The 25,608-nt window shown below is 36.1% G+C and overlaps 2 protein-coding genes across 4 annotated transcripts in view; one reads left to right on the forward strand and one right to left on the reverse strand.

Annotated features, from left to right (window-relative positions):
* Window positions 1-990: 990 nt before the first annotated feature.
* On the reverse strand, window positions 991-19,102 carry TRIM23 (tripartite motif containing 23). 2 transcript variants are annotated; one of them, XM_015812667.1, is made up of 12 exons: window positions 18,939-19,102; window positions 16,300-16,462; window positions 15,029-15,150; window positions 14,268-14,546; window positions 13,197-13,379; window positions 12,280-12,495; window positions 9,979-10,113; window positions 8,799-8,928; window positions 8,603-8,713; window positions 6,485-6,609; window positions 5,340-5,527; window positions 991-1,009 (listed from the first exon to the last, which is right to left on the reverse strand). In XM_015812667.1, exons 1-11 carry the CDS (start codon window positions 19,038-19,040, stop codon window positions 5,348-5,350), a joined length of 1,746 nt encoding a protein of 581 aa, XP_015668153.1. In that variant the 5' UTR covers window positions 19,041-19,102; the 3' UTR covers window positions 991-1,009; window positions 5,340-5,347. The 2 variants fall into 2 exon arrangements, with proteins under 2 accessions (XP_015668153.1, XP_015668152.1); XM_015812666.1 differs by lacking the exon at window positions 991-1,009 and having other exon boundaries at window positions 4,147-5,527.
* A 240-nt stretch (window positions 19,103-19,342) lies between these two features.
* The window catches only part of TRAPPC13 (trafficking protein particle complex 13), a 26,382-nt gene continuing 20,116 nt past the window's right edge, over window positions 19,343-25,608 (forward strand). For both annotated transcript variants that reach the window (XM_015812669.1, XM_015812670.1), the window contains exon 1: window positions 19,343-19,631. In XM_015812669.1, the coding sequence (XP_015668155.1) occupies window positions 19,586-19,631 (46 nt within the window). In that variant the 5' untranslated portion in view covers window positions 19,343-19,585. The remainder of the gene's footprint in view (window positions 19,632-25,608) is intronic.

The following is a 25,608-nucleotide window of genomic DNA, read 5'->3' on the forward strand; positions in this document are numbered from 1 at the left end:
TCAAATTACTTCACACAAACATCTAAACTTGCAGTGTATTTTGACAGGAGTTGAAACAGGTAAGAGATGTTTGTGACCAATATCCCCTACTTTTATAATATTTAGGTATCTATAGCCAATTATTTTAATACATCAAAGGTTTCGATTAATGAATAAACGCTACAGAATGCTGAAACATGCCTGTCATCCAAAGGGAGGGAACCACATAATGGCAAATATTTTATTTCAAATAGGTAGCATTTTTTTTTACTTTTAAAACAATTATATGCAGCATTACTTACTACTTCCAATACAATATGAAAAAAAAATCGATGGCTACAGTTTAAAAGATTTTTCACTGACCTTGTTTCAGAAATGATTATGTTTTAAAGATGAACTGATATTTCACTAAGTTGATAAAACTATGATCCTGGAAGTTACCTAGGATTAAGCTCCACTGAACAGCACAACACAGAAACACATGCTTGTGCTGTATAACAACATGATTCAATCACTTCAGCAATTATATTTTGAAGAGGAAGACACACTTTGTGCCAATAGTTATTAATTGGGAAGTAGGAGAAAGCAACAGCATTTAGCCAGGACTGGGTTGTAAATAACTGCAACTTCCATTACTTACAGTCTACAGACTATGGCAGGGGTAGGCAACCTCGGCTCTTTCTGGACTATGGAATACCATTCAACAAGGATCTTATTATTGGGCATCCAAATTCTGGGCTGATCCTTCCCTGCGGCTCATGCACTACTGAAGCAAGTAGCAAAATCTCAAGTCAATCACAGTAGAAAACAGTAACAATGCCTCCTTTTGCAATCTGAATGAGCTTCATGCATGGCAGCTTCTGACTTTTTTTATGTACTGTATTCAATGAGTAGCCTAAGAAGGAACTCTTAGTTTCCTCTTCCTTAGGTTTCTGACTCTGGCAACCTATCACCACTGCTCATTGTTTTCCCCAGGTCTGCCACTTACTTCAACGCAGCTTCTGGACTCCTTGTTCTCAGCAGCTCCATTCTTAAGGAGATAAACAGGTTTTTCGTTGATTCATCTATTACTGATGATGGGGCATCTTTACATATTTGCTATCTAAATCCCGTTTTAATTGTCACTGGACTTTTGGGGAAGAACTATTGCTTTGGTAAGAAACATTCTACTAAAGGACATTCTGCTTCTTAGGATAGCATCAATAATTATATCTATAGCTTCACCCTTTGCAGTCTTAAAACACAGAACTACTGATTGCAGCATGCAATCAGAATTCTGAATCAGAACATTTATGTATAAACTAAATAGAGTCTCTTCAACAAGAAAATTAGCAGGCATTACAAATACGCACTCCTAGATTTCTCAGAAAATTATCCAAATTTACAGTCTAGAACTAGTCTAGTTACTCTATCAAGTTAATTCTACCTTAAAAGTTAGTGCATGTCAAAATGAATGAATTCAAGTATTAACATGAAATTATTAACTATGGTAAAGCATGACCTTTAAAATGATACAACATAGTCAAAGAATTAAACAATATTAAAGATCAAAATTACCAATTCATAGAACTTTCCCTACCAATAAGCCAACCAATATCAAGGGGAAATGCAGAATTATCTATATAGAATCACAGTAAAAAAAAGAAACTTTAATCTGAAAACAAATCTCAATCCAAACTAAAGTAGAAATAAATGTGCAGTATGTGGCATTAGGGAGATAGTGTGCTTCCATGTCCTACAGTGAGGGAAAAAATTATTTGATGCCCTGCTGATTTTGTACGTTTGCCCACTGAAAAAGAAAGGTTACAATTGTAATGGTAGGTTTATTTTAACAACGAGAGACAGAATAACAACAACAAAATCCAGAAAAACGCATTTCAAAAAAGTTATAAATTGATTTGCATTTTAGTGAGTGAAATAAGTGTTTGATCCCCTATCAATCAGCAAGATTTCTGGCTTCCAGGTATCTTTTATAAAGGTAATGAGGTGAGATTAGGAGCGCTCTCTTAAAGGGAATGCTCCTAAACTCAGCTTGTTACACCTGTATAAAAGACACCTGTCCAAAGAAGCAATCAATCAATCAGATTCCAAATTCTCCACCATGGCCAAGACCAAAGAGTTGTCCAAGGATGTCAGGGACAAGATTGTAAATCTACACAAGGCTGGAATAGGCTACAAGACCATCACCAAGCAGCTTGGTGAGAAGGCGACAACAGTTGGTGCGATTATTCGCAAATGGAAGAAACGCAAAAAAACTCAATCTCCCTCAGTCTGGGGCTCCATGCAAGATCTCACCTTGTGGAGTTTCAATGATCATGAGAACAGTGAGGATCATGAGAACGGGAGGATCTTGTCAATAATCTCAAGGCAGCCGAGACCATAGTCACCAAGAAAACAATTGGTAACACACTATGCTGTGAAGGACTGAAATCCTGCAATGCCCGCAAGGTCCCCTTGCTCAAGAAAGCACATGTACAGGCCTGTCTGAAGTTTGCCAATGAACATCTGAATGATTCAGAGGAGAACTGGGTGAAAGTGTTGTGCTGAGTTGAGACCAAAATTAAGCTCTTTGACATCAACTCAGCTTGCAGTGTTTACAGGAGGAGGAATGCTGCCTGTGATCCCAAGAACACCATCCCCACCGTCAAATGTGGAAGTGGAAACATTATGCTTTGGGAGTGTTTTTCTGTTAAGGGGACAGGACAACTTTACCACATCAAAGGGACGATAGACAGGACCATGTACCGTCAAATCTTGGGTGAGAACCTCCGTCCCTCAGCCAGGGCACTGAAAATGGGTCATGGATGGGATTCCAGCATGACAATCACCAACAATACACGGCCAAGGCAACAAAGGATTGGCTCAAGAGGAAGCACATTAAGGTCCTGGAGTGGCCTAGCCAGTCTCCAGACCTTAATCCCATAGGAAATCTGTGGAGGGAGCTGAAGATTCGAGCTGCCAAACGTCAGCCTCAAAACCTTAATGACGTGGAGAGGATCTGCAAAGAGGAGTGGGACAAAATCCCTCCTGAGATGTGTGCAAACCTGGCGGCCAACTACAAGAAACGTCTGGCTTCTGTGATTGCCAACAAGGATTTTTGCCACCAAGCACTAAGCCATGTTTTGTGAAGGGGTTAAATACTTATTTCACTTATTAAAATGCAAATCAATTTATAACTTTTTTGAAATGCATTTTTCTGGATTTTGTTTGTTGTTATTCTGTCTCTCACTGTTAAAATAAACCTACCATTAAAATTATAGACTGATCATTTCTTTGTCAGTGTGCAAATGTACAAAATCAGCAGGGGATCAAATAATTTTCCCCTCACTGTACATATCTATATAGAAACTAAAGGATCTTCAACTTTCCAAGATTTCCTGCTAAATAAGATTTTGAATAATTAAATATTAAAGAGAAGCCAAACCTGATCTTAAAGGAAAGAGGGACATAGTCATGTATCATCAGATTAGAATGAACTGCAAAGCATAACACAACTCCCAAATTCTGATAAGGTTTAACGTGACAGGAAAATGAGAAGGGATTCAGGCATGCAATCTCAACTAAAAAAATGCTAAGATGCTAAGACAAGGGCACATTAAGTCTTTTAAAGAAAGTCTATTTTCCATGTACCAATTTAGGCAGATAATTGTAAATTCTGAAGTATTTGTTACATAATTTGAAATAACATCTGCCATATGTTTAACTGGTAGTTTTTCTGTAAGACAATGCTGTTCTTTACTCCAACAACATTCCAACGGAGATAAGAAAAGTGGAAGACAAACAATCTGTGGATAGGGGCTTGCTCTTCATGAGTTTTTATGACAAGGAATTTAAGAGCAATCTGTCAAAGATGTAAAAACCCAATTCCTACAGAGAATTTTGGTGAAAAATAATGTGAAGAGAGAAATAAGCAAGAAAGGCACATGGCAGAAGCAGTCTACATAAAATGGAAAAGGCAAATGAAACCGACAGGACTGCTTATCTAAGCTGATAATATTTGGGTGGGCTGGTATATTTCCCACAATTCACAGCGAGCATGTGTAACTTTGACATCTTTGTAAATAAGTTGAGAAATGCTACTCTTATCATTTTAATATTCAAGAGGCCGCCTTCATTTTCCTCTCCATTTTTATTAGAATGCAATTTTTTTTTCTGGGCAAAATTTTCCTGTCCTTTCTAGAGTTGAACAAATGGTTTGCTGAATATTTAATTTTTGCTACAACCTGCACTATTAGTTTTTAAACTTCTCATCTCAACTACATTAGTTGAGGTCCTATTTCACTACTGTTATTTTTTCTGCGTTTTCAAGGCTAATCATAACTTATCGAAAGCACACAGTAACAAGCAATGTGTGCATGAAAAATTAACCACCAATTAAATAGGCTATATGATTTCAACAAGTTATAAAGTCAACAGATTGTGTGCAATTAAAGCACACAATATATTTGTAAAGAAATTTCACCTGATAAACAGCTTATAGAATAACTTTTCAAACTGTCAGATATTAAACTTAATGCTTTAAATATCAACTTTGAATAGATGGAACATTTGTACATTAGACATTTCTAAATGTATCTAAAAATTAACATGAACTTGTATGTTATATTAATGCCATTTTTAGAGGCAGCATCATTATATATACTTTGTAAGCCACATTTGCAGAATAATAACAGTAATAAGTAAGTCTCTGATTAGCACAACAGCTTTTCCAAGGTACAAATAAAAAATCCTATGCTTATAGGAAATTGTACCTAAATGGTATTTGCAAAAATGTATAATTTAATATCAGAGAAGAGTTCCCACAAAAGCAACATGCAAATTGAATAAAATAAGAATAAAAGAAGTAAATAAAAGCAATAGTAAGGCTATAGCACAAATGAAAAATTTTATTAGTATAGTAGTATAGACATGGGCTTGAATTTTGTTTTAAGAGCAAGAGCTATTAACCAGAACCAAGCTTTTGTGCAGTTCAATTCCTGCTTCACTTTAATATGTAGTAAACTATGTTGGTAATGTGAAACAAAGGTTATACATGCACCCAAATCTGAGAGAACAAGTGGATGCAGCAAGGCCATCACTGAAAGAAGTGAAATTAAATAGACGCTAAATCCTGAGTGAAGGATGTTTAATAGGGAAGGCTGAAGATCCTCAGTTCAAATTTCTTTAAAAGAAATTAAGGCACCTTTCCCACAAATACGTTATATCACTCTATTTGGTTACTGTAATTTACACAAAGTATACCTACACTGTGCTTCAGTCTAGCATTCCAACAAAACCTTTTTAAGGAGTAACAGGTTTAGATGAAGTTCACATCTGACCATATCAATTCACATAAATAAATAACTGATCTTTATGCTTACTAGCTCTCTTAAGCCACATCCAGTACACCTGCAGCTACCAGATGCCTTGAAAGCCAATCCAGTCCTTCGTAAAGTCCCATGCCACTTCGGGCATCACAACCTTGAATGTACCAGCTACGACCACAGCAAAGTTTGTGGAGATTCAGTAATTCTGTGATTTCTTCTACTGAAAGTGCCCCTGGCACATCCTGTAAAGAAAGCCCCATAGTATTAGTATGCAGATAGATAGTACTTTAAAAGTAAATGCTCTTATTTAAGAATACAGTTTATTTTTTTACAGTTTGGACATGTAGCACAATGGGGAGGGGAAATGCATTTAGGACACTGAGCAGGAGAGAAAAGATAGACCACAACTTTTATTATAAAAATATTGCTACAAATTGCATATAATAAGAAATGCTTAGTCCAGCCTACCTGTAACTCTTGGAAGAGAGATAGTTACAGTTTCTATAACTGCATTCAAATTATGTGATATACTTTCTAAGGGAGAGGTCCTTCCAATCAACTTTCAACTAAGATCCTGCCTTAAGTTCCAACCATTTGCAGAAATAATTGGAAGAAATAAACTCAACCCAAGAAACCAGACACAGATAACTACAAAGGGGTAGGCCAAAAAACTAGTGTTAGAAAGCAAAATTTATTTTTAGGCTCTACTAATTACTGGCTAACATAGGTTCACATCAGCCTTTATAATTTTTTATTAATAATGTAACAAGTAACACAAGGACCAGCATTTGGTATTCAGTAAATGGACATAGGACAGAATTTCCTTTTTGTTCCGCCCTACCCAAGAGTTATTTTGTTCTCAATCTATCTTCTGATGGACTGAAGAGAGAGAGAGAGAGAGAAGGAAAACAGAAAGTCATCCTTCTTGTGGATGGCATTCCATTAGCCAGTCACATAGAGAAGGAATGGAAGTGAAGACTGAGTTTTCAATGAAAGCTGCAGATAAAATAATAGTGGTAAAAAGATTATTTTAATAGAATAATCTAATATTTATTTTATTTTGATTGATTTACTAATGTGTTCTTAAGGATTGTCATTTAAATTACAACAGTATTTGATATATTCTGTATTTTCTCCCATTTTATAACTGCCAAAATGAAAACAATGAAAATGAAACAGAAAAAAAAGGGCCGTAATACCTGTTTGTTGGCAAAGATCAGTAACAAAGCATCACGCAGTTCCTTCTCTGTTAATAGTTTGGCAAGTTCACTGTGTGCCTCGCTGACTCTGTCTCTATGGCTGCTATCAATGACAAAGACCACGGCTACAGAAAAGAACAATTATGCAGTTACATTTGTTATGAATTTGTTTCAGCCTACTAAAATTTTATTTTTTGAGATCAGGAATTAAATTTTAAATTCAATTTGAAAGCTAGGGATTAGTACAAAATTCGAAACTGGCATCTACTTGAAGCAGACTCTTATATTACACAAAAATGCAGCCTCTGCAACACCAGAAAACTTTAGATATAGCTTTCAGGGTTATGCAGAAGTAAACTTTATTAGTTGAAGAACCAACAAATCGAATGCAAGGAAGTGGTTTTTAATGAACTGCTCATCCAATCTAACAAAATCTGCTCCAAATAAGATAGCACTAAGAAGAGGACGAAAAATCAGTGAAAATATCTATATTTCCCTATTCCAGTGTGTATGTGGCAATAGTAGAGACAGGAGACGCTGCTAAATCCAGTTCAGCCATGAGAAGAAACTTCAATTCATGGAGAAGTAACCATGGATCAAACCCAATGTTTCAAGTGTTACAGATGGTCCTCATTTAACAACACTTGTTCAGTGATCAAATTTGCAATGGTGCTGAATGAATGGTAGTTATAACTGTTTCTCAAAGTTCTCACAGAGTTCTTTAGTCATATGATCACAATTTACAACCTTACATGCCAGATTCCTACAAGTAAAATCAATGGGGAAACAGGCAGGAAGTAAGAAATTGGGATCACATGAGATCTTCACTTAACAATCCATAGTCTTTACTTAACAACAGTAACCGGGACTGCTGGAACTGCCATAGCTAAGTAATATGGTCATTTTATGCCATGCTTTACAACTATATCACTTAGTGATGGAAATTACATACCCAGTTACTATTGTTAATCAAGGGCTACTTGTAATTGAAACTGTAATATGGCTAATTGCAGCTGTATATAGGACTGTTTATGAAAAGTACTGGAATACTTAGTTCAGAATATTGCAGCTCATCTGTTCATAGGAACTCCATATAAGGAACATATGAAACAGTGGTACTAAATTCTAATTTAATTCTCAAAACAATGCAAAATATTAACAATGACTGTCAAAGCCTTGAATGGTATAAGATCAAGATAAGATAAGATCAAGAAGGACTACCTTCTTCCTCATGAAACTACCTGTCTACCAAAATCATTTCTGGAGGCCCTTCTGGTATGCCCTACATCAGTGGTTCTCAACCTTTTTAATGCCGCGACCCCCAACCGGTCGTAAGTCGAGGACTAAACCGGTCGTAAGTCGAGGACTAAACCGGTCATAAGTCGAGGACTATCCAACCGGTCGTAAGTCGAGGACTTTCCCTGCCCAGGAGCACCGCGCATGCGTGGTTCCGCCCCTGCGCCGGCAGAGACGGAGCAGGCCGACCACCAGCTGGCCCAGCTCAAGGGAGGTAAGGCACCCGCCGGAAGAGAGAAAAAAATGGCGGACAGCCTTGCTTGGCAACCCCCGTGAAATGGTCGATCGACGCCAAATGGGGTCACGACCCATAGGTTGAGAACCGCTGCCCTACATGATTAGGGTCTAGAAAAAGTCTTTCAGTGATTGCACATAAGAACAGATTCTCAAACTTCATTCCAATGAAGGCCTCTCTTACTTCCTCCCTCACAAGTGAAAAGTCTTCCTTCTGAGGAGGGTCTTTAGTATATCATCTTTCTTAATGTTTTTTGTTGTTGCTGTATTGTCTTTTATGTTTCTGCTTTTCAGAGAAATGCTTTTACTATTATTTGCTGTAAGTTGCATAGATTTCTGTGAAGGATATTTGGGGTATAATTTTTTAAATTAATTAAACAACAATCTCATTGTCATTTAGAGACTTTTGCAAATCCCTCAGAAATTCTAAGCAAACAAATATAAATGTTATCTACATCTTAAATATTTATACTTTGAAATTAAATGAATTTCCATCGGAGTTATTTTCACATTAACTACTACCAAATGTTTGGATGAGAGATACAATTATATTTAAAGTAATTAAGGCACAAAGCATTGTATTTTTACCTTGTGTATTGAGGTAATAATGTTTCCATAAAGGCCTCAGTTTGTGTTTTCCACCTACATCCCAAATAGTGAATTTCAGGTTTTTATATTCTACTGTCTCAACATTAAAACCTAAGGGAGTAAAAGAACTTTAATTATACATTCCTAACAAAACATACCCAAAAAAATCACAATTTTTAAAATCTCTGTTACTTACCTATGGTTGGAATGGGTTGCATGAACTCATCTTGTTTTAGTTTAAATAAAATCGTAGTTTTGCCTGATCCGTCTAATCCAAGGGTCACCACTCTAATCTCCATTTTTGGTCCAATGTGTACTCTATTGTCCTGCAGTAGAGAAAAAAGAGGTTTGTTCATTTTAGAAGCTAACATTCAAAGGCATTTTTACACGTCAGTCAAATGTTTTATTCCCTTTATTACAGAAGTCATAAATTGAGGATTGACAAAGTAATTTAAATATCTTGTCAACATCTCAGACCTTAATAACTTGATGTTTAGTAAGAAACATTGACCAGTATTATACAGATCTCCAGTTTTGGAAATATACTAAGCTTTGGTGCTCAGATTGTGGTAGATATGAACAATTTTTAAAATTACGGCACTAATCATCTTTATTAGAAAAGGGAAAAGAAGCTGAAATACAACTTTGGTAGTGGTGGGGTGAATATGCATACATATATGGGCATATAGTTATGCATTTAAGCATTTGTTAAGTAAGGAATAGAGTGCAACATTCTTAAACCCACTCGAGTGTGGAATTCTGTATGCACCTATACCAAGGGAAAAGTAACTGGGCATTTATGTGTATGATCCTGACTACAATTACCTTTCCCTTCAGTGCTATCCTGAAGAATTCTCCAGCGACTACTGAAGTCTTCCACACAAAAGGTTATCTATCCTGAGCTTGTAACATATAATGTTACAAAAATGATTTGTAAAAGGTGATTAATGTTGAAGATTCCATATCTGATATATTACAACACTGGAAATCAAACTAATACTTTGCTTTCTGGTATTAATTTAAATAGATAGGTCAATGGGTATTAAAGTTAATGAATAAACCCACTGTCAGGCCTATACAAATGAAAAGCTGTGCAATCTTTCATTAGCATAACTGTTTAACTAAATACAGCTCTTTGTTCCATCTGGGATAGAACATAAACAGAAGGAATGAATGGATCTCAATGTTCCAGGTTCCACTTTTAGCTACAGATCATGAACCAAATTAACCTTTTAACTGTAGTTTTCGTTTTAACCCAAATAGATTCTTGTACCATAAAGCAGATTATTTCAAAGTTGCCCAAATGGTTAGTGGGAAAAGAATAAGAACCAAACTCATGTTTTGAATCTTTAACCTAGAGATTAAAAGAACTATACCTTTGTAAAAGTAACTGGAATGCTAGCATCAAGTTGAATGTGGTCTGCAAGTTCTGTAAATTGTTGTTGTTGTTTCTGCAATGTTTCTAAAAGCCTTGTAATTTCCTGTTTAGCCAAAACAACTCGACAGTCATCCTAAAAAGTGAAGCTAAATTTAATGTAGTAAGCACAGAATCATCTAAATATTATCCTTCTCAACATATAACCGAATGAGAAATTACACCAAAATGGGTAAAATCACAGTCCTTGCACTAACCTACTTTTGGCCCAAATCATTTTGCCAACATTTGGCAACAGAATGGTTGTATTTCAGTTACATTCCTATCCTAGCCCCACCTAAAATAAGTGGAAAACTCATTTTTGCTCATCCTGGTAAGGAGATGATGATGAAGGAGGAGGGAAAATAATAGAACAATGGTTTACAATACAATTAAAATGATATATTTAACAAAGCTACAAATTAGGGTATTAAAAAAACCACCAAGAACAGCAATAAAAATGCAGTCAAATGCTACAGCCAACTTAATAACAATGCAATTACATAAAAATTCCAAGTTAAATGCTGATCAAATATCTGGTGGGATGCTAATGTACAAGATACCTCCACAAGAAAAGCATGATTTCTGGGCTCATACTATTCTTACTTCCCACATGCTGGTAACTAAGCATCTTAGAGCCAAGATGTGTATAAAATAAATCAGGTCTCTTGAGAAAGGTGGTCTTGAACATCTGGAAATCAAACCACATAGTTCTTTAAAGCCCACTTTCAATTCTACTATAAACCTATCAGAGGTCCATGCAGCAATCAAAATTCAAGTATTAAACAGCTGCAGTGGCTCTCACCTACTTGTGCAGGCTGCTGCATTCTGCATCAACTGTAGTTTCTGAATAGTTATTCAGGTATTCATTATAAAGAGCACTGCAGTGATCTACTCTTGTGATAATGAGATGTGAGTCACAATCAATAGGTGACCAGAAGGTTTTTGGAAGGTGGTGTCTCAATTGTTGAAATACCTCTGAACATACAACCTCTCCCCAAACATTTAATTTTATGGGTTAATATAACACAGAACTTATACAACATAGAAGGAGAAATCTGTCATGATTTGCAGCAACAGATTACTGATATGCATTATTTGTCAACATCTGAATCAGACTTTTCTTCATGGCCACTTTATCAAAAAAACTTTCAAGTGACACTAAGTTTTTGAAATTGCTTTGCTTATAAGTAGTCCTTCTTCCCTTCTTTCCAACTTTGATCACCAAAGTCATATAACTCACAGCTATGCTTATTCATTTTGAGATTATGTTTGATTATTTAATGCTGTTGTATATATTTATACATTTTTCTGATGGATTAGATTACTGTAACAAAGTAAAAAAAATCTATATGCCACTCTAAAACTGGTTAAGAAATATTTAAAAAATGGAGCTTCAATTCTAGCAGATTTAGATTAAAATTATTTTGCAACAGAAATAAATACAACTGTTTCATAACTCATTAATATAAAAAACCTACAAAGACAGGACATTGTCCATAAAAACTTTTGTCTCTTAAAAATCAGAGCAGCATCACATTAGAAACAAGAAAACAAGTTATATTTTATTTAGATGAAATAATACAAGTGAATTGCTCATCAATATTAAAAATGTATTTTAACTAATTCCTAAAAGGTTAAACAGAAAACAAAACCAGTCAGTTTTAATTTACTTATTTTATATATTTTGGACACAATAGGGTTTAAAGTTTGTTTAATAATCAAGTTTAATATCCTCCATAAACACTTTTACCCATGGAATCCAGAGAGGCAAATGACAAAATGTGTATGAGATCATCACACAAATACCACAATCTATATATTTGCATCCAACGTAACTGTAATGTACCGCAGATACTGATGCTTATACCTCAAAGCCAGATCTAATATGTTTTCTTAGATATTTATATCACTTTTCAGAAATGGGGTCTCAAACATTTTAATAAAAAATAAACCACGAATGAAACTCAAGTTTTAATCTGAATTTGACTTCGACCAGTTGCTTATGACATTGTTGGTTCCCTTGACATTTTTGTTATGCTTTTTTTCTGGAGGATTCTGTCTCCCACTGCTATTTATGAAGTCAGTATTTCAGTAAAGCCAAGTTATAATTCAATAAGAATCTGTAACAGAATTAATACAATCTGTCCAATATTTATTATTTACAAATTGTACAATATTTGTATCTGAGAGTTGGCATTTCAAGACATATATATCCATATCTGTCCCAATACTGATTTTGGTTATAATATTGATCCCCTACCTGCTGTAAAGTCTTTTCACAGTGAAGACATGCTGTTGAAACCTGTGACAACAGGATAGTCATATCTTCTTGTTGTTGCCTAAGCCAGATCAATTTTTCTCGCACATGTGCATCCACCACACTAAGTGCCATTTCTTCTTGGCGGCAAAGTGTCTCGTGAAGGTCAGAAAAATAGGCTCTGACACAGGACCGAGCATTCTCTGCAGTGCCTGGAACCTGAAGTGGAATTATAAAATCAAACAGAGAGGCTGCAGAGGCATTATGATTATACTAAAATAAATTTTGTTTTGAATAGTATTTCTCTCTGATGTAAGCTCAATCATATACACAGAGTATTCATTTTTAATGTGACCATCTTGCATTATTTGGAGGAAAAAATGAAATAATAAGAATAGCAGCATTACAAAAGTCAAAATGCATGACTTTCAGATTTCACAATGTATTGTATCTCCAATGTTAAAAATCCTGAAACATTAGATCCACATAAGCACAAAATAAAATCAGAAAAATAAAAAAAATAGTTTTCTGCCATTCATTCTGCACAAAAAGGTGTTTTTAAAAGTTTGTTTAAAGATATGAATGAAACCCCCGCTGAATATGCCTTTGCCCTAGTTTTAAAAGAGTTCTCTGCATCCCTGACATTTTTAATTATCATGTTTCCAAATTCTCCACAATCAATCATCTCCTTAATGTTCTTGACATGTGTTTTATCCTACAGATAAAACTTCCTGTAAGAACATTATCAATTTTGTGTGAGTCTGCCATGGTTAGTGTTAATTTATTTATTGCAAAAAAGTTCATAAAATGTAAATACTGTAGCATGTGACCTATCAGTACTTCCAAAAGAAATCTAAAATTAAGAAATGAATTTATTATAAAGATTATACATAAACTGAAGAAACTACAAAATTGCTTACATGTTCTGTATGGGTCATTCCTATACCATCTTCAAAGATCTGTTCTCCTCCTTCTATCTGTTGTACAATTCCATCTAGTTTCCGAGAATAATCTGAGATTTCTTCTGTGAAAGTTCTTATACAGTGAGCCATATCTAAAATGGAAGCACGGATCTGATTTGCTTCTGGTTCCAAAATACTGTGCTAAAGGAAAAACAAACAAACAAAACAATGAACATCCTTTCCTGAAGTTCTTCTGATCTGCATTCCATTTATCGCCCATTATAAAATTGGAAACAGAATGTTGGACATTCTGCTACAAAAACATAAGAATGCAACAGATATGGGAAAGCATACTTTCCAAATTCTTTAACAGCATTGGCCATTACAGGAATCTATATCTTTTATATTCTGTATTTGGGTGTTTCTGTTCTCCCCTTGTGTTGTAGCTACATTTGGGGTATATGGGCACACTGGGAAGCACAGGGGGAGCTGCATATGTTCCACTCTAGATCATGAAGGACAAAGAGAGGGGGGGGCTTAGAATGGAACAGCCAGAGACCTTTCAAGCTTTTAGCAACTGGCTTTCCTGAATGTCTGCACTGGGGAAATGACTTCTGTAATTTTCCCTGTATTTCCCAATTCAATCTTTTATTGTTTTCTCCTTCCAAACCAAGTTTGGTCTCATTCTATTTAGTTTTTGAAGTGTGAGCCTGTCAAGAGACAGAAAGAATCTCAAAGCCTTTTCATGAATTATTTCCAATATTCCATTAGATTGAAAATAATAAAAAGGGAGATGGTAAATTGAAAAAACAAAACTACTTTTTTAAATGTTTTCTGATTTTGACTTGAAGTTTGAAAAAGGACATAAAGTTTATACAGATTAGTTGCTTCTAAAATATTACAGAGAGTAAAATGTAAGCACTGTATACAAACAGCATTTCCAATAAAATTAGAAACATTCATGTGTAGACATCCTACCCTATTACTGCAGACAAACAGCTTTAAAGTGATGTTATTGGAATGCAGATACATATTACCCACTCAGTCAGTCATGTATTAACACAGATGAAAATCAAGAATGAAACCTACTTTATGACCCTGGTGTTTTCCGTATTCTTTGCAAACACAACACATAAGAGAATTGGCCTGACAACCTTCTTCCAAGCACACAAATTCAATGGCATGCACTTGGTGCTGAGAACACATCGTCTTTTCATGTGGCTTATCAGCAAGGGGCACACGTCTGTGTTTTGCTAATGTTTTTGTAGAATGTGTAAGGTGGGAACAGTCTGTACACAGGTGAGTAGCACAAACAGTGCAGTACACAGAAGCCACATGAGTGTCATCTTCATCACATCGGATGATGCACTAAAAATAAAGAAAACAACAGCTATTTTTTTAAAAAAATAAATGTTTATATCTTATTTTTAGAGATGAACCTACAAATATAGCTAAGACAGTCCAGGTCAAATTTTTTTTCAAAAACTTTCTTAAAGATCTATACCAGATTTATTATATGTAGAGAGATGCAGAGAGAAAAAAACTGAGAGGACATTACTAAAAAAAATCCTGTCCTTCATTCTCACCGATCTAGCTATTCTAACAATTATATATGAGTAAAGTACCTGACATTAATTTAAGAAAAACATGGGCAGGATTGCTTTGTTTAAAATATGTGCCTCCAAAGCCATTTGTTCAATTTAAACAGGGTAAAGAACTTGTGATCATCCACATTTTGCTGAACTATAATTCTCAGAATTTCATCACATTCTGAATATGACAATAAAATAAATACATTCTGCTTACATTCCGAATATGACAATAAAATAAATACAATGAATTATTATTACCTCTCCAGATAGGCCAATAGTTTCTTCAATTGTTCCACACTGACCACCCAATCCATTCTGCAATCGCTCCAGGAGTTCCAACAAAGCAAAGTTTTTTTTCAATCCCCAGACACCAGAATCACCTATTTGGGAAAAAGACAAAAATCACCACACTCACTGAAATATTTATTTATTTATTTATTTATTTATTTATTTATTTATTTATTATTCATTCAATCAATCAATCAATCAATCAATCAATCAATCACTTCAAATAGTCAACAATCTCGCAATAGTAACTCTAGTTGGCTACCATTGGTTTAAAAATGAAGGACAAATGAAGACAAATGAACAATAATAAAAATGGCAACTGAGGACAACACAAATCAATAAATGCATATCAATCTCATTAACCTCCCGACCCTTATGCTAAAACAAAAACGACTTATAGAATTTTTTTCCTTCTATGCTAATTATCCAAATAATGACAGATTCAGAACAAATTTTATCAGTAGAAATGATATCAAAAGTGGATTTGGAACTGCAGAAAGAGAATTACTAGAAAAGATGTTTCACTGGATCTACAAGCAAAACTGGTGGAGGCTTTAACATTTAAAAAGGAAGTACAAATGACAAACCAAGTGAAAGATCTGGATATTTTTTTTCCAGCATGGCTGGCTGAGGAATTTTAAAATTGTCAAGACTGAGAAACACTTCTCTAGAGAGTCAGACCCGTTTTCTTAGGAACCTATTCTAAATCCCCTCTTTGTTTCAAATGCAATTCTTTCTCATCACACCAGCAACAGTAGTAGTGAAATCAATGCTTCATCACATATTTTCCCATCCTGGACCAAAATATACTTTGTATAGGTCTTATAGGCCTAATATCTTAGATTCTTACTAAAACTTCGTTTCATTCTGATCCAAACAATAGGCAAAAAATGAAGCTCCTTGGCTTTTCATTAACCCAGCTTGGCACATGCAATACAGTTAGTCCTCATCTTACAAATGATTTCACAGATACTTTCCCTACATTATCTATTAAGTGGAGATTTTATTATGCATACATGTGCTTCTCTATGTATATTATTGTGTGTATATTCCCTGTGAGGTGAGTTGGACTGAGAGAGAATGAGTGGCCCAAAGTCACCTAGCTGGCTTTTATGGCTACTATATACACCGGCATACATATGAATATATAATATCTGAATAAAATAGTTGAATTCAACTTACTCTTCCACTTACTAAATAGCAAAATCTTAACTATGTATCAAGGTTTAAAAATACCTTACCTAGTTCAGTAACTTGTCGATCAAAAGGACACCGAACTGCTCTGCCATGGAGAGGAAGTCGAGTAAGACAGTCATGACAGACAGTATGACCACATAAAAGAAGTCTGGGAACTTTGTCTCCTTGCAATGAAAACACATCTTCACAGACTCCACATTCCAAAACCTATAATTAACAGAAGATAATTGGACATAATTAAATGGAAGGGAAAAAAGGTCAATTTTGAATGATTAAGGATAGCTGTGTGGTTTAAAGATGCAATTAAGAGTGGGAAATGAACACATTACCAATTTCTTCTTAGTTTAGATGATATAATTCAATCTCAGCTTGAAACAATTATTCTGTACATCAATCAGTCTGGGTGATAGAGTTTACAGCTCACATCCTAGAGCATATCATATAAAGCAGACATGTCAAACTCGTGACGTCGCGCAACGTATTGGAGCTTTTTCGCCATTGCCGGCAATGGGGTGGGCGTGGTTTCCCGATGACGCATCCGGCCCGTGGGCCAGCAGTTTGACACCCCTGATATAAAGTGATCTGGTTCAAGTGCTTTCTCAACAACCTTACACTGAGAGAAGCCATATGTCCTTTCAGAGGCAATTTTACATGGAGCTTAGTTCCAGGAAAGACAATCGTTCACTTTTCCCTTAAACCCAAAAAAATAATAAGAGACTTCTTTAAAAAAGAAATATAAATCTACTGCCTTTTGGAGTGATATAATATCTAGGTTTTAAAGATTGTTATTCTACAAAGAGAAAAATCTCAATTTACTAAGGAGATTTTTCTCTCTTCATATATTCATAGTTCCAATGACTTAAGACAGTGATGGCGAACCTTTTAGAGACCGAGTGCCCAAACTGCAACCCAAAACCACTTATGCATCATCGGGTGCCGGGTGGGCGTGGCCCATTGGCTGGGCGTGCCCATTGTGTGGGGGTGGCTGCAATGGTAACGGCAGACTGGGTGGGACTAAAAAGTTCAATCAATCAATTCCAACTTTACAAGATTTTTTTTCCCGCGAGAAATTGAAATTGACTGATTGATTGAACCTTTTTTTTTTTGCACACGGCGGCGGAGGCCTAAAGCGAAAAGGTTTTATAAAACCCAGCTGAAGGCCTAGGACTGGGGCAACGGTGTGCGTGCCCACAGAGAAGGCTCTGAGTGCCGCCTCTGGCACCCGTGCCATAGGTTCGCCACCACTGACTTAAGATAAGGACTATATTTACTACATTTGGGAGGGGAGAGGCTTTTTCAAGAATTACATGCCAAGAATAATTCAAACTGAAAAGGGCCGATTATGTTACTATAGCTACATCTTCCTGAAGTGTTTCACTCATTTAAATTGTATCCAATATGTCATCCTGAAAGCACAGGATCCTTCCCTGGTGGCAAGAATACTCATCATTTTTCCTTATTCAATCTATGAAGAAAATATGAAGAACTGATGAAGCTTCTTGGATGAGAAGTGAAATGTCTTCTTCCTCAAAAGAAAAAAAAACATAGTCCAGTTGCCTTCTGAAAATGCACCTTTGAGACAACCATGACTGAGAATCTCCATAGACATATGAGAAAAATATAAATATAAAAGTATCTGTGGGAGAGTCTATTACTTTAAAGCAGGGCTTTTCAACCAGTGGTACGGGTACCACCTGTGGTACATTGGCACCTGGCAGGTGGTACGCGACCATCCTAGAAAAGTAGCGGTGGAGGGGAATAAGCTGAACCGGTGGCAGCACCGCACAAGCCTAAACGAGAGATGGCTGGAGCTGCAGGGCTGTCAGGGCTCAGCGGAAGCACCAGGATCAGCACCAGGCTACAGCTGTAGCTCGGCGCTGATCCTGGCGCTTCTGCTGAGCCCTGAAGAAGCGCCGATCAGCTGGAATATTGCAGCATCTCCAGGGTTTGGTGATTTACATTCAGATGCTTGGCAACTGATTCATATTTATGACGGTCATAGTGTCCCAGGGTCATGTGAAGTGACCAAAACCTGCTGCAACCACCCAGCAGATGGGGGAATAAAAACCAAACACCTCCCCACCCCACCCCCATTGCCAATCCTCAACAGAAATGCTCACAACAATGAAAACCTCGGACAGGAGGAAGAGTGCAGCTGGGCAGGCAGGCAGGTATCTTGCTCGGCTGTGCCTTGGGGGGCACTTTTTTCAGTGCCATTGTAACTTCGAACAGTCACTAAGCGAACTGTTGTAAGTCGAGGACTACCTGTACTTTATCACTTTTTTCCTTTTTTTTTTTTTTGGTCATCAAGTTTTTCACACCTTGCTAGGCGACTGGTGGTACTCGGATGTTGCCATATCTTAAAAGTGGTACAATGGGTGAAAAGGTTGAAAAGCCCTGCTTTAAAGCACTCGTTTTATCAGGATGGAAGAAAGAATGTGAACAATTCTGATTTGATGGCTTAGGCAAAGCAGGCCATTGGAACTACCCCCTTTTGCGCCAACGCCGCCTACGAGAATCTGCCCAGAGAAATCCCAGTGATTCTTGGGGGATGCCGAGAGAGAGAGAGAGAACAGAGAGAAGCGCTAGCGGGGTAAAGGGACAGATCCTCTCAGTTTTCCGTCGCTCGGTCCCCGAAGAAGCCAAAATCAAGGGCCCGCCCTCTCAGGTTCACTGTCCTCACCTTCACAACAGGCCCCGCCGAACTTCGGCTGTGTCTGTTCCCGGCATCCATCCCAGAGCCAGACCCGATTTTGTTTACACTCAGTGTTGCCATCTTGGACATGGAAGGAGAACGACCGAGAGAAAGCGGACTCCACTACGGACCTACAACGGAGGTCCCCCTGGAGACGGAGGAGGGAAAACGTCACTAAAGAGAGACGGAGGCAGGTCTACTGTAGAGACGTAAAAAAAAAGGCGTCTAACTTGGGCCTTATGGGTTTCTTACCACTACGCATGTCTGTTTCTTCTCAGTACGCTACGGAACGCCATATAAACAGTCAAAGTTCACCGGAACCACAACTACCAGAATGCAATATGTTGACAGTCCGTGTTGTCCTCGGTAGCCATTTAAAATATAATATATATATATATATATTCGAACCTACGGAAGGCGAACCGCGCAACGTATCGCAAGAATCGTTGGGAATTGTAGTTTCGGAAGAAAGTACGGCAGTGACCTGTCTTCCGGGAAACGCTATTGACGGAAAATAGCGGGCCAGAAGCGGGCGGATTTTTTTCTTTTTATAGGGTGGATGGGGAGTGATGCGACGGCGGCTCACTTCTGATCTTGACTGAAGGAGGGAAGACCCAAGTGGCGTGGTTGAGGCAATGGATGTGACTCAAGCCAAACAAGAACATCTCTTGGCCTTGAAAGGTACTAGTTTTTCGACTCCTTGTATTAAGCTACTCCCCTCACCTGGTGCTTATCGTGATTTTCATCTGTCTGGTTTAGAGAGAAAAAGCCCAAGCTTGGTAGAAAAACGGTATCCTACAAAAGCGGGATCGGTTTTTCTCTTGTACGGCAAGGGCAGAAATAACGCGCTTCCTCCCACTTTTTAAGATACCTTATTCGGGACGGATGGTCAGGGTGGCAGGGATGATTTGGTAAATATTGGGAGGTGTGTGTGTGAGGCACAATTCATTGAACGTGTTTCATCCCCTCCCTTCAATTTGATCAGAGGGAAGAATCATGCTTCCTATGTGGCTGTGAGTTTTCTGCAAACGAGGCAGAAGTTGGTTCCTGGTCCTTATTCTCATTTAGCCATGCAGGAAGAACAAGTCTGATAAGCAATTATAGTATGGTTAGTTTATGAAAATAAAGCCAGCTATTTTGTATCTTCTTGGTTGGTTCTCCTAATAAATTATCTTTTTAGGGATTATGGAAAAGAAACCTCAAATAAAGAACTTGGTAATTCTGTTCTGTAAAGCAAATGTAGATAATCTTCCATCTACAACCTTTCATTTAGCGATCCATCAGCACTGAGAAAAGTGATTTATGACCATGTTTCACACTTACAACCATTGCAGCATCCCTATGGTCATGTGATCAAAATTTGGTCGCATTGAAAACAAAAGATGCTATAATTCTAACTCACTTGTTTCATATCGGTATCATAAAAACTCTTGCGGTCTCAATGACAATAACAGAACTGTGAAGAAGCTGTTAATAAAACTGATGGTGTCATATACCATTGGAGGCATTTTTCCAACGGTATGCATTTATGGTAAATTAAAATAATACAATATTGTCTAACAAAATCTCAGTGAATTTGATGGTAAAGTTGCTAGAGTATCTTATTACTTCTGCTCTAGGTCCTGTTCTGAGCTACACAGCACACAGAATAAGATTCTTTTGAGCAATATAGAAAACTTTTAAAATAAGACATGGATTCCCATTGTACAAGGATGGAAATGGTTCTGCACTACCGAGTTTGGGAAAAGGACCCTGCAGCATTGCAAAACATTGCAGAAGAAGCCTTGAAGAAATTTCCTAGGCGGCAGCTGCCATTCTTCATACCCTGGTTTCCAAACACACTATGTAAACTGCCTCTTAAACCAAAAAATGCTCCTCCAGTTATTTCTGTTAGAGAAGTAGAACAAGTGAAACAATATATTGCTACTTCAGAAACTATTTGCAACACTTCCTTATGTTATAACTGTACAGAAGGGCTTAAGGAATTTCAACCTAATATAAAAGCTGAACAGACTTTACATACTGAGCATGGAGAAACTGACTTGACCAATTTGGGAAAGCTACCAGCACATGGCAGATACAAGCTAAGGAGAACTTGGAGTGTTTCTCTACCCAACTCAAAACTTAAAGGCAGCATTCTTCCTTTATCTCTAGAATTGCAGAGAACTTTAAAAAAATTAAAGCTGCATGTATTCTATAGAGCATGGTGGATAATAGAACCATCCATTTGTAACAATCAGGTTTTGGAAGATATTTGGATAAATCTTAATGGCATGATCAAACACAATGAACTTCCATCTTGTAATGCTACAATCCAGAGACATGAAAACCAGATTTTGATTTTTTGTGATATATTATACTGTGAACATGTTGCAAACAGCCTGAGAAAAAAATTAAACATTAAGGGAAAGATGAATCTGCTTGTTCACAAATATGGGATTATACATAGTTTCTAATTTTTAGCTAAAGCAAGGCAATATGCCACTTGGAATCTGATAAACCAAAATGAGCATATTTGCTACTGTATATTTGCCAGTCACATTCTTCCACTCACCAGCAAAGGGCTAAATGGTAGATAGCATTTACAGATGGTTAGTTGAGTATTAGGCCCAAAGTGATCTATTTCTTCTATTCTCTATGAAGCTAAAATCTAAATCCTGAATGTTTGTGCAGGCAACAAGCAAGATCTGTCTGTTTAAATATAATGCTAAGTAAACTCTAAATGGAATTTATGGATTTATTAGCTGTGCCTTCTGGCAGGGTAAGTCAAGCAGAAGTAATCATGAAGCATGTGCTGGTATAAGCCACTTTAATATTACATTTGGTAAAATACTTTCTTATAAATGATAACAGACAAATGCAAGATTGTCCATGTTAAATGTTTCTAGTTCTGTAGGACTAAAAATACCAATATTTTGTTGTACTAGAAATCCTTATGGTAGTCCCTCGAATCATTTATAAATTTACTGTTTAATTAAATGATTTTCTTAATATGATTCATTCTATATGGTCTAGTGGAGATAAAACATATTTGCAAATGAATTGATTTTTACAAGATGTATTGTACTATACGTTTTCCAAAGATGTACAGTTATTTCAGAAGGTGACATTTGGAAGAATTATTCTGCATGTGAATAATTATATTTAGAATCTTTGTTACTAGATCATTAAAGTATTTGTGCAATAAATATTAAATAATTAATACAAAGGCTACTTGTGTCAATATTTTTTAAAATTTAAAGTTTTAAATTTAGAGTTTTAAAAAATTTGTTTGCAATATATTTGACCCTGGTATTGGATTATTATTAGAGTACAGTACTATTAGGGTAAGTAAGTACCTTAGACAGTACAGTTGGCAGTAGATTGAGGGATGACAGAGTTATATGCTGTGACGCCTTCTTGAATTTCCTTGAATGTTCATTTTGAGTTCTAATTACTATTGGAGAAATTTGATATTTTTATTTATAAGTTTTAAAAAGAAGTCTGCCTCAATTTATTGAACATTAGTATGCTTCCTCTTGCTTGGCTCAAGCATTTTATTGATCTTTTTTTACAAAATGTACAATTAGTCTGAATGAATACTTCATTGCAATTTAAAATGCAAGCTAAAAGGTATATAACACAGATTAATAAAATGATTGTAATAGAATAATAAGGCAATATTTAGGGTTTAAAATGTAAGTCAAAAGTTCGCATAACTAATTCACGTAAATCCTGCAGAAGTTATAAGAGTGTTTGTGTCTCTAGCTGTAAAACAAAATTTTGCAACCTGATACATACTTTTGGAATCTCTGTATGCTAATAGGTACTGAATTTAAAATTTCTTTTGAGTAGTCTAGTTAACTTTAATAAAGGCCTTTATCAAGACCTATCACTATAAAAAAAATCTCAACATAAAACATGGACAGCTGTCTCAGGCTTACTTTAGTTATTTAGTGGAACCTCTAGGGAGCTGAGATGTTAGTAGAACATTAAGATGAGCTCAAGAAAATGCCCATTGTTGGATTACATTTTCTTTACTGTCATTGAGAAATGATGATAGATACCCAGATTAGAGTTTGTAGAAGAGAGGTTTGTTTGCAGTGCTCTTTTACAATTTTGATCTATAATTGCCGGATGATACTAATGAGAACAGCCCAGTCTGAGCCATGTTAAGCCTTATTTTAAGCAAATAAAATAACTAGCAAATTTGGATTTGATTCACTTGAACTTCTAATTTTAGACTTTCATTAGTGACATATCTAAAGGTCAAATAAAGTGATACTAAAAAGACCGGCAGTACTATTAAAAAGAGCCACAATTATAATAAACGACCTATAGTAAATTGCAAGAGAATAGAATAGAATAGAATAGAATAGAATAATAACTTTATTGTCACTTTGAATGTACACTAATCGGCAGACATTAAAATGAAATTTCGTTGCATACGGCTCTCAGAGGATCACCACCTCCAATATACACTACATATATATGTCAAAAATAAATAAATAAATACAGAATTATGCATATACCACATATATTATATGACACAAAGAAACAACACACTCTGGTTTGGATTATGTATATATGTGCATGGCAAGAAAAACAAATCTTGCGAGTTTACCAGACGGATGGCATAGGGAACAAAGCTATTATACAATCGGTAGTCCTACTAGAAATACTTTGAAACTTCCTCCCAGAGGGGAGCAACAGAAACAGACCGTGAAGTGGGTGTGTGGGGTCTCTAACAATGCTTTGAGTTCTAAGCCCATAGCGCTTATAAGCAATATCCTGAATACCAGGGAGTGAGCTTCCTATGATCTTCTCGGCTGTCCTTACCATTCTCTGTATGGACTTTCTATCTGAGGCACTGCTGCCACCAAACCAGACAGTGATTTAGTTTGTTGATTTTTGCAACAAATAATATGTCAGAAGAATATAAGTTCCTCCCTATATCCAGTTTAATCTTCAAATTGCGGAAGCACTATTTTAGACCACAGAACAGGTATCACTGATATATATAGTTTTCTTCCTAGAGACTTGAAATACTATATAACTCCAAAATATTTGAAATATTTGAACTGCGCTATATCATGGTTATCTATGCAGAGTACCTTAAAATTACTGTAAGATACTTTTAATAATTATTTCAAGAGATTCAATGAATTGAAAGAAGAATTTGGGCTGTTTAAATCTGCTGAATGGAAGAATATTAAATTAATACATCTTTTGACTGCTCAATTTGCATTTAAAGAACCAGCATCCATTGTTACTAGTTGGAATGTTCTTTCAAAAATTCAAAATCAGACTTATTTTTATTGACTGCTGAAAAATAATTGAAGCTGGATAATTTGCCAGCATTTTAGAATAAAGAGAGGTAGTAGCCTATTTTGAAAAAGTAAATTGTCATATGTCTTAAAGAATGTCAGATATGAATACAATATAATTCAACAAAATATTCTTTTTGATGTTTATTAGACAGATGTTTAACAAGGGTTGGGCATTTATTTTTTATATACTAGAAATGTAGTTGAAGTGACCTGATCCTGATATGGGCGTGTTTTATGGTAGCTCAAATATCCCAACTTTCATTAATATGATTTTGTAAAGTCAAATAAGGTTTAAAGATGTTAATATGATATTAAACCACCAACCCAAACTTGATATTTACTGATATTTACTGAGCTTGAAGCATAAACCAAGAAGATGGTTTTGTTGCAACAAAACTGACTGCTTTGGAGGGAACCTACTTTTCTAGTTTATAGAATATACTGGCATCAGTGGAATAGAAATGTACAGATTGAGAGCCAAATTTGTTTTGGAGAACTTCAGACCTTAGATAGCTCAACTTCTGAGCTGGTTATTCTTATCCTCTTCTCACCTAGAATTTGTATCTCTGTTTTTTCATATCTATTTTTAAAGTGATTTTATATCTTTTATATTGTTGTTTTTACTCATATGTTGTATGCTGCCAAGAGTTGCCTTTGGTGAGAAGGGCGGTTATATAAATGTGATTAATTAATAAATAAAATGTTCCACAAAAGAGTGTGATTGGGATCCTTATTTATTGGGACTCCTGCTGCAAACCTCAGTAGAAATAAATATTTTTAGTAAGATTGAAGTTCATACCTTTACCTATTGTAAAATAAGTTTCATTCTGTGCTAAACTAAACTGGTTTTATAAAAACAAACATAAAGCATATGTGAAATGAAAAGTCATATTCAAAGCAATTGAATCATTGGATCTAAGTTCATCTGCCTAGCATTGTTTATATGGATAATCCTCGACTTACAACTTATTTGTTCAAAGTTACAATGACACTAAAAAAACTGATTTACAATTGGATCTCGCACTTACAACTCTCAGTGGTATGATCAAAATTCAGGCACTTGACAACCAGCATGTATTTACAATGTTTGTAGCATCCCAGGATCATTTGTGACCTCCCCAGCTGCCGTCCAACAAGCAAGTCAATGGGGGAAACTGGATTCATCTAATGATAGTGTGATTCACTTAACAACTGCAGTGACTTGCTTAACTATGGCAAAAGAGATCATAAAATCGGGCATGACTCTCTTAACCAGGGCTTTTCAACCAGTGGTACGGGTACCACCTGTGGTACATTGGCCCCTGGCAGGTGATATGCAACCATCCTAGAAAAGTGGTAGCGGGGGGGGG

This window comes from Protobothrops mucrosquamatus, unplaced genomic scaffold (assembly GCF_001527695.2).
Source record: "Protobothrops mucrosquamatus isolate PMUCROS unplaced genomic scaffold, P.Mucros_1.0 scaffold104, whole genome shotgun sequence".
NCBI lineage: Eukaryota > Metazoa > Chordata > Lepidosauria > Squamata > Viperidae > Protobothrops > Protobothrops mucrosquamatus.

What these genes read in the sequence shown, in the direction of transcription:
- TRIM23 (XM_015812667.1), bottom strand. Translation starts at nt 19,040, where the DNA reads ATGTCCAAGATGGCAACACTGAGTGTAAACAAAATCGGGTCTGGCTCT. An exon ending in GAAAACACCAGGGTCATAAA is followed by an intron (nt 13,380 to 14,267) that starts GTAGGTTTCATT and finishes TTTTTCCTTTAG; the next exon opens with CACAGTATTTTGGAACCAGA. An exon ending in TGATCTTTGCCAACAAACAG is followed by an intron (nt 5,528 to 6,484) that starts GTATTACGGCCC and finishes CTTTCTTTACAG; the next exon opens with GATGTGCCAGGGGCACTTTC.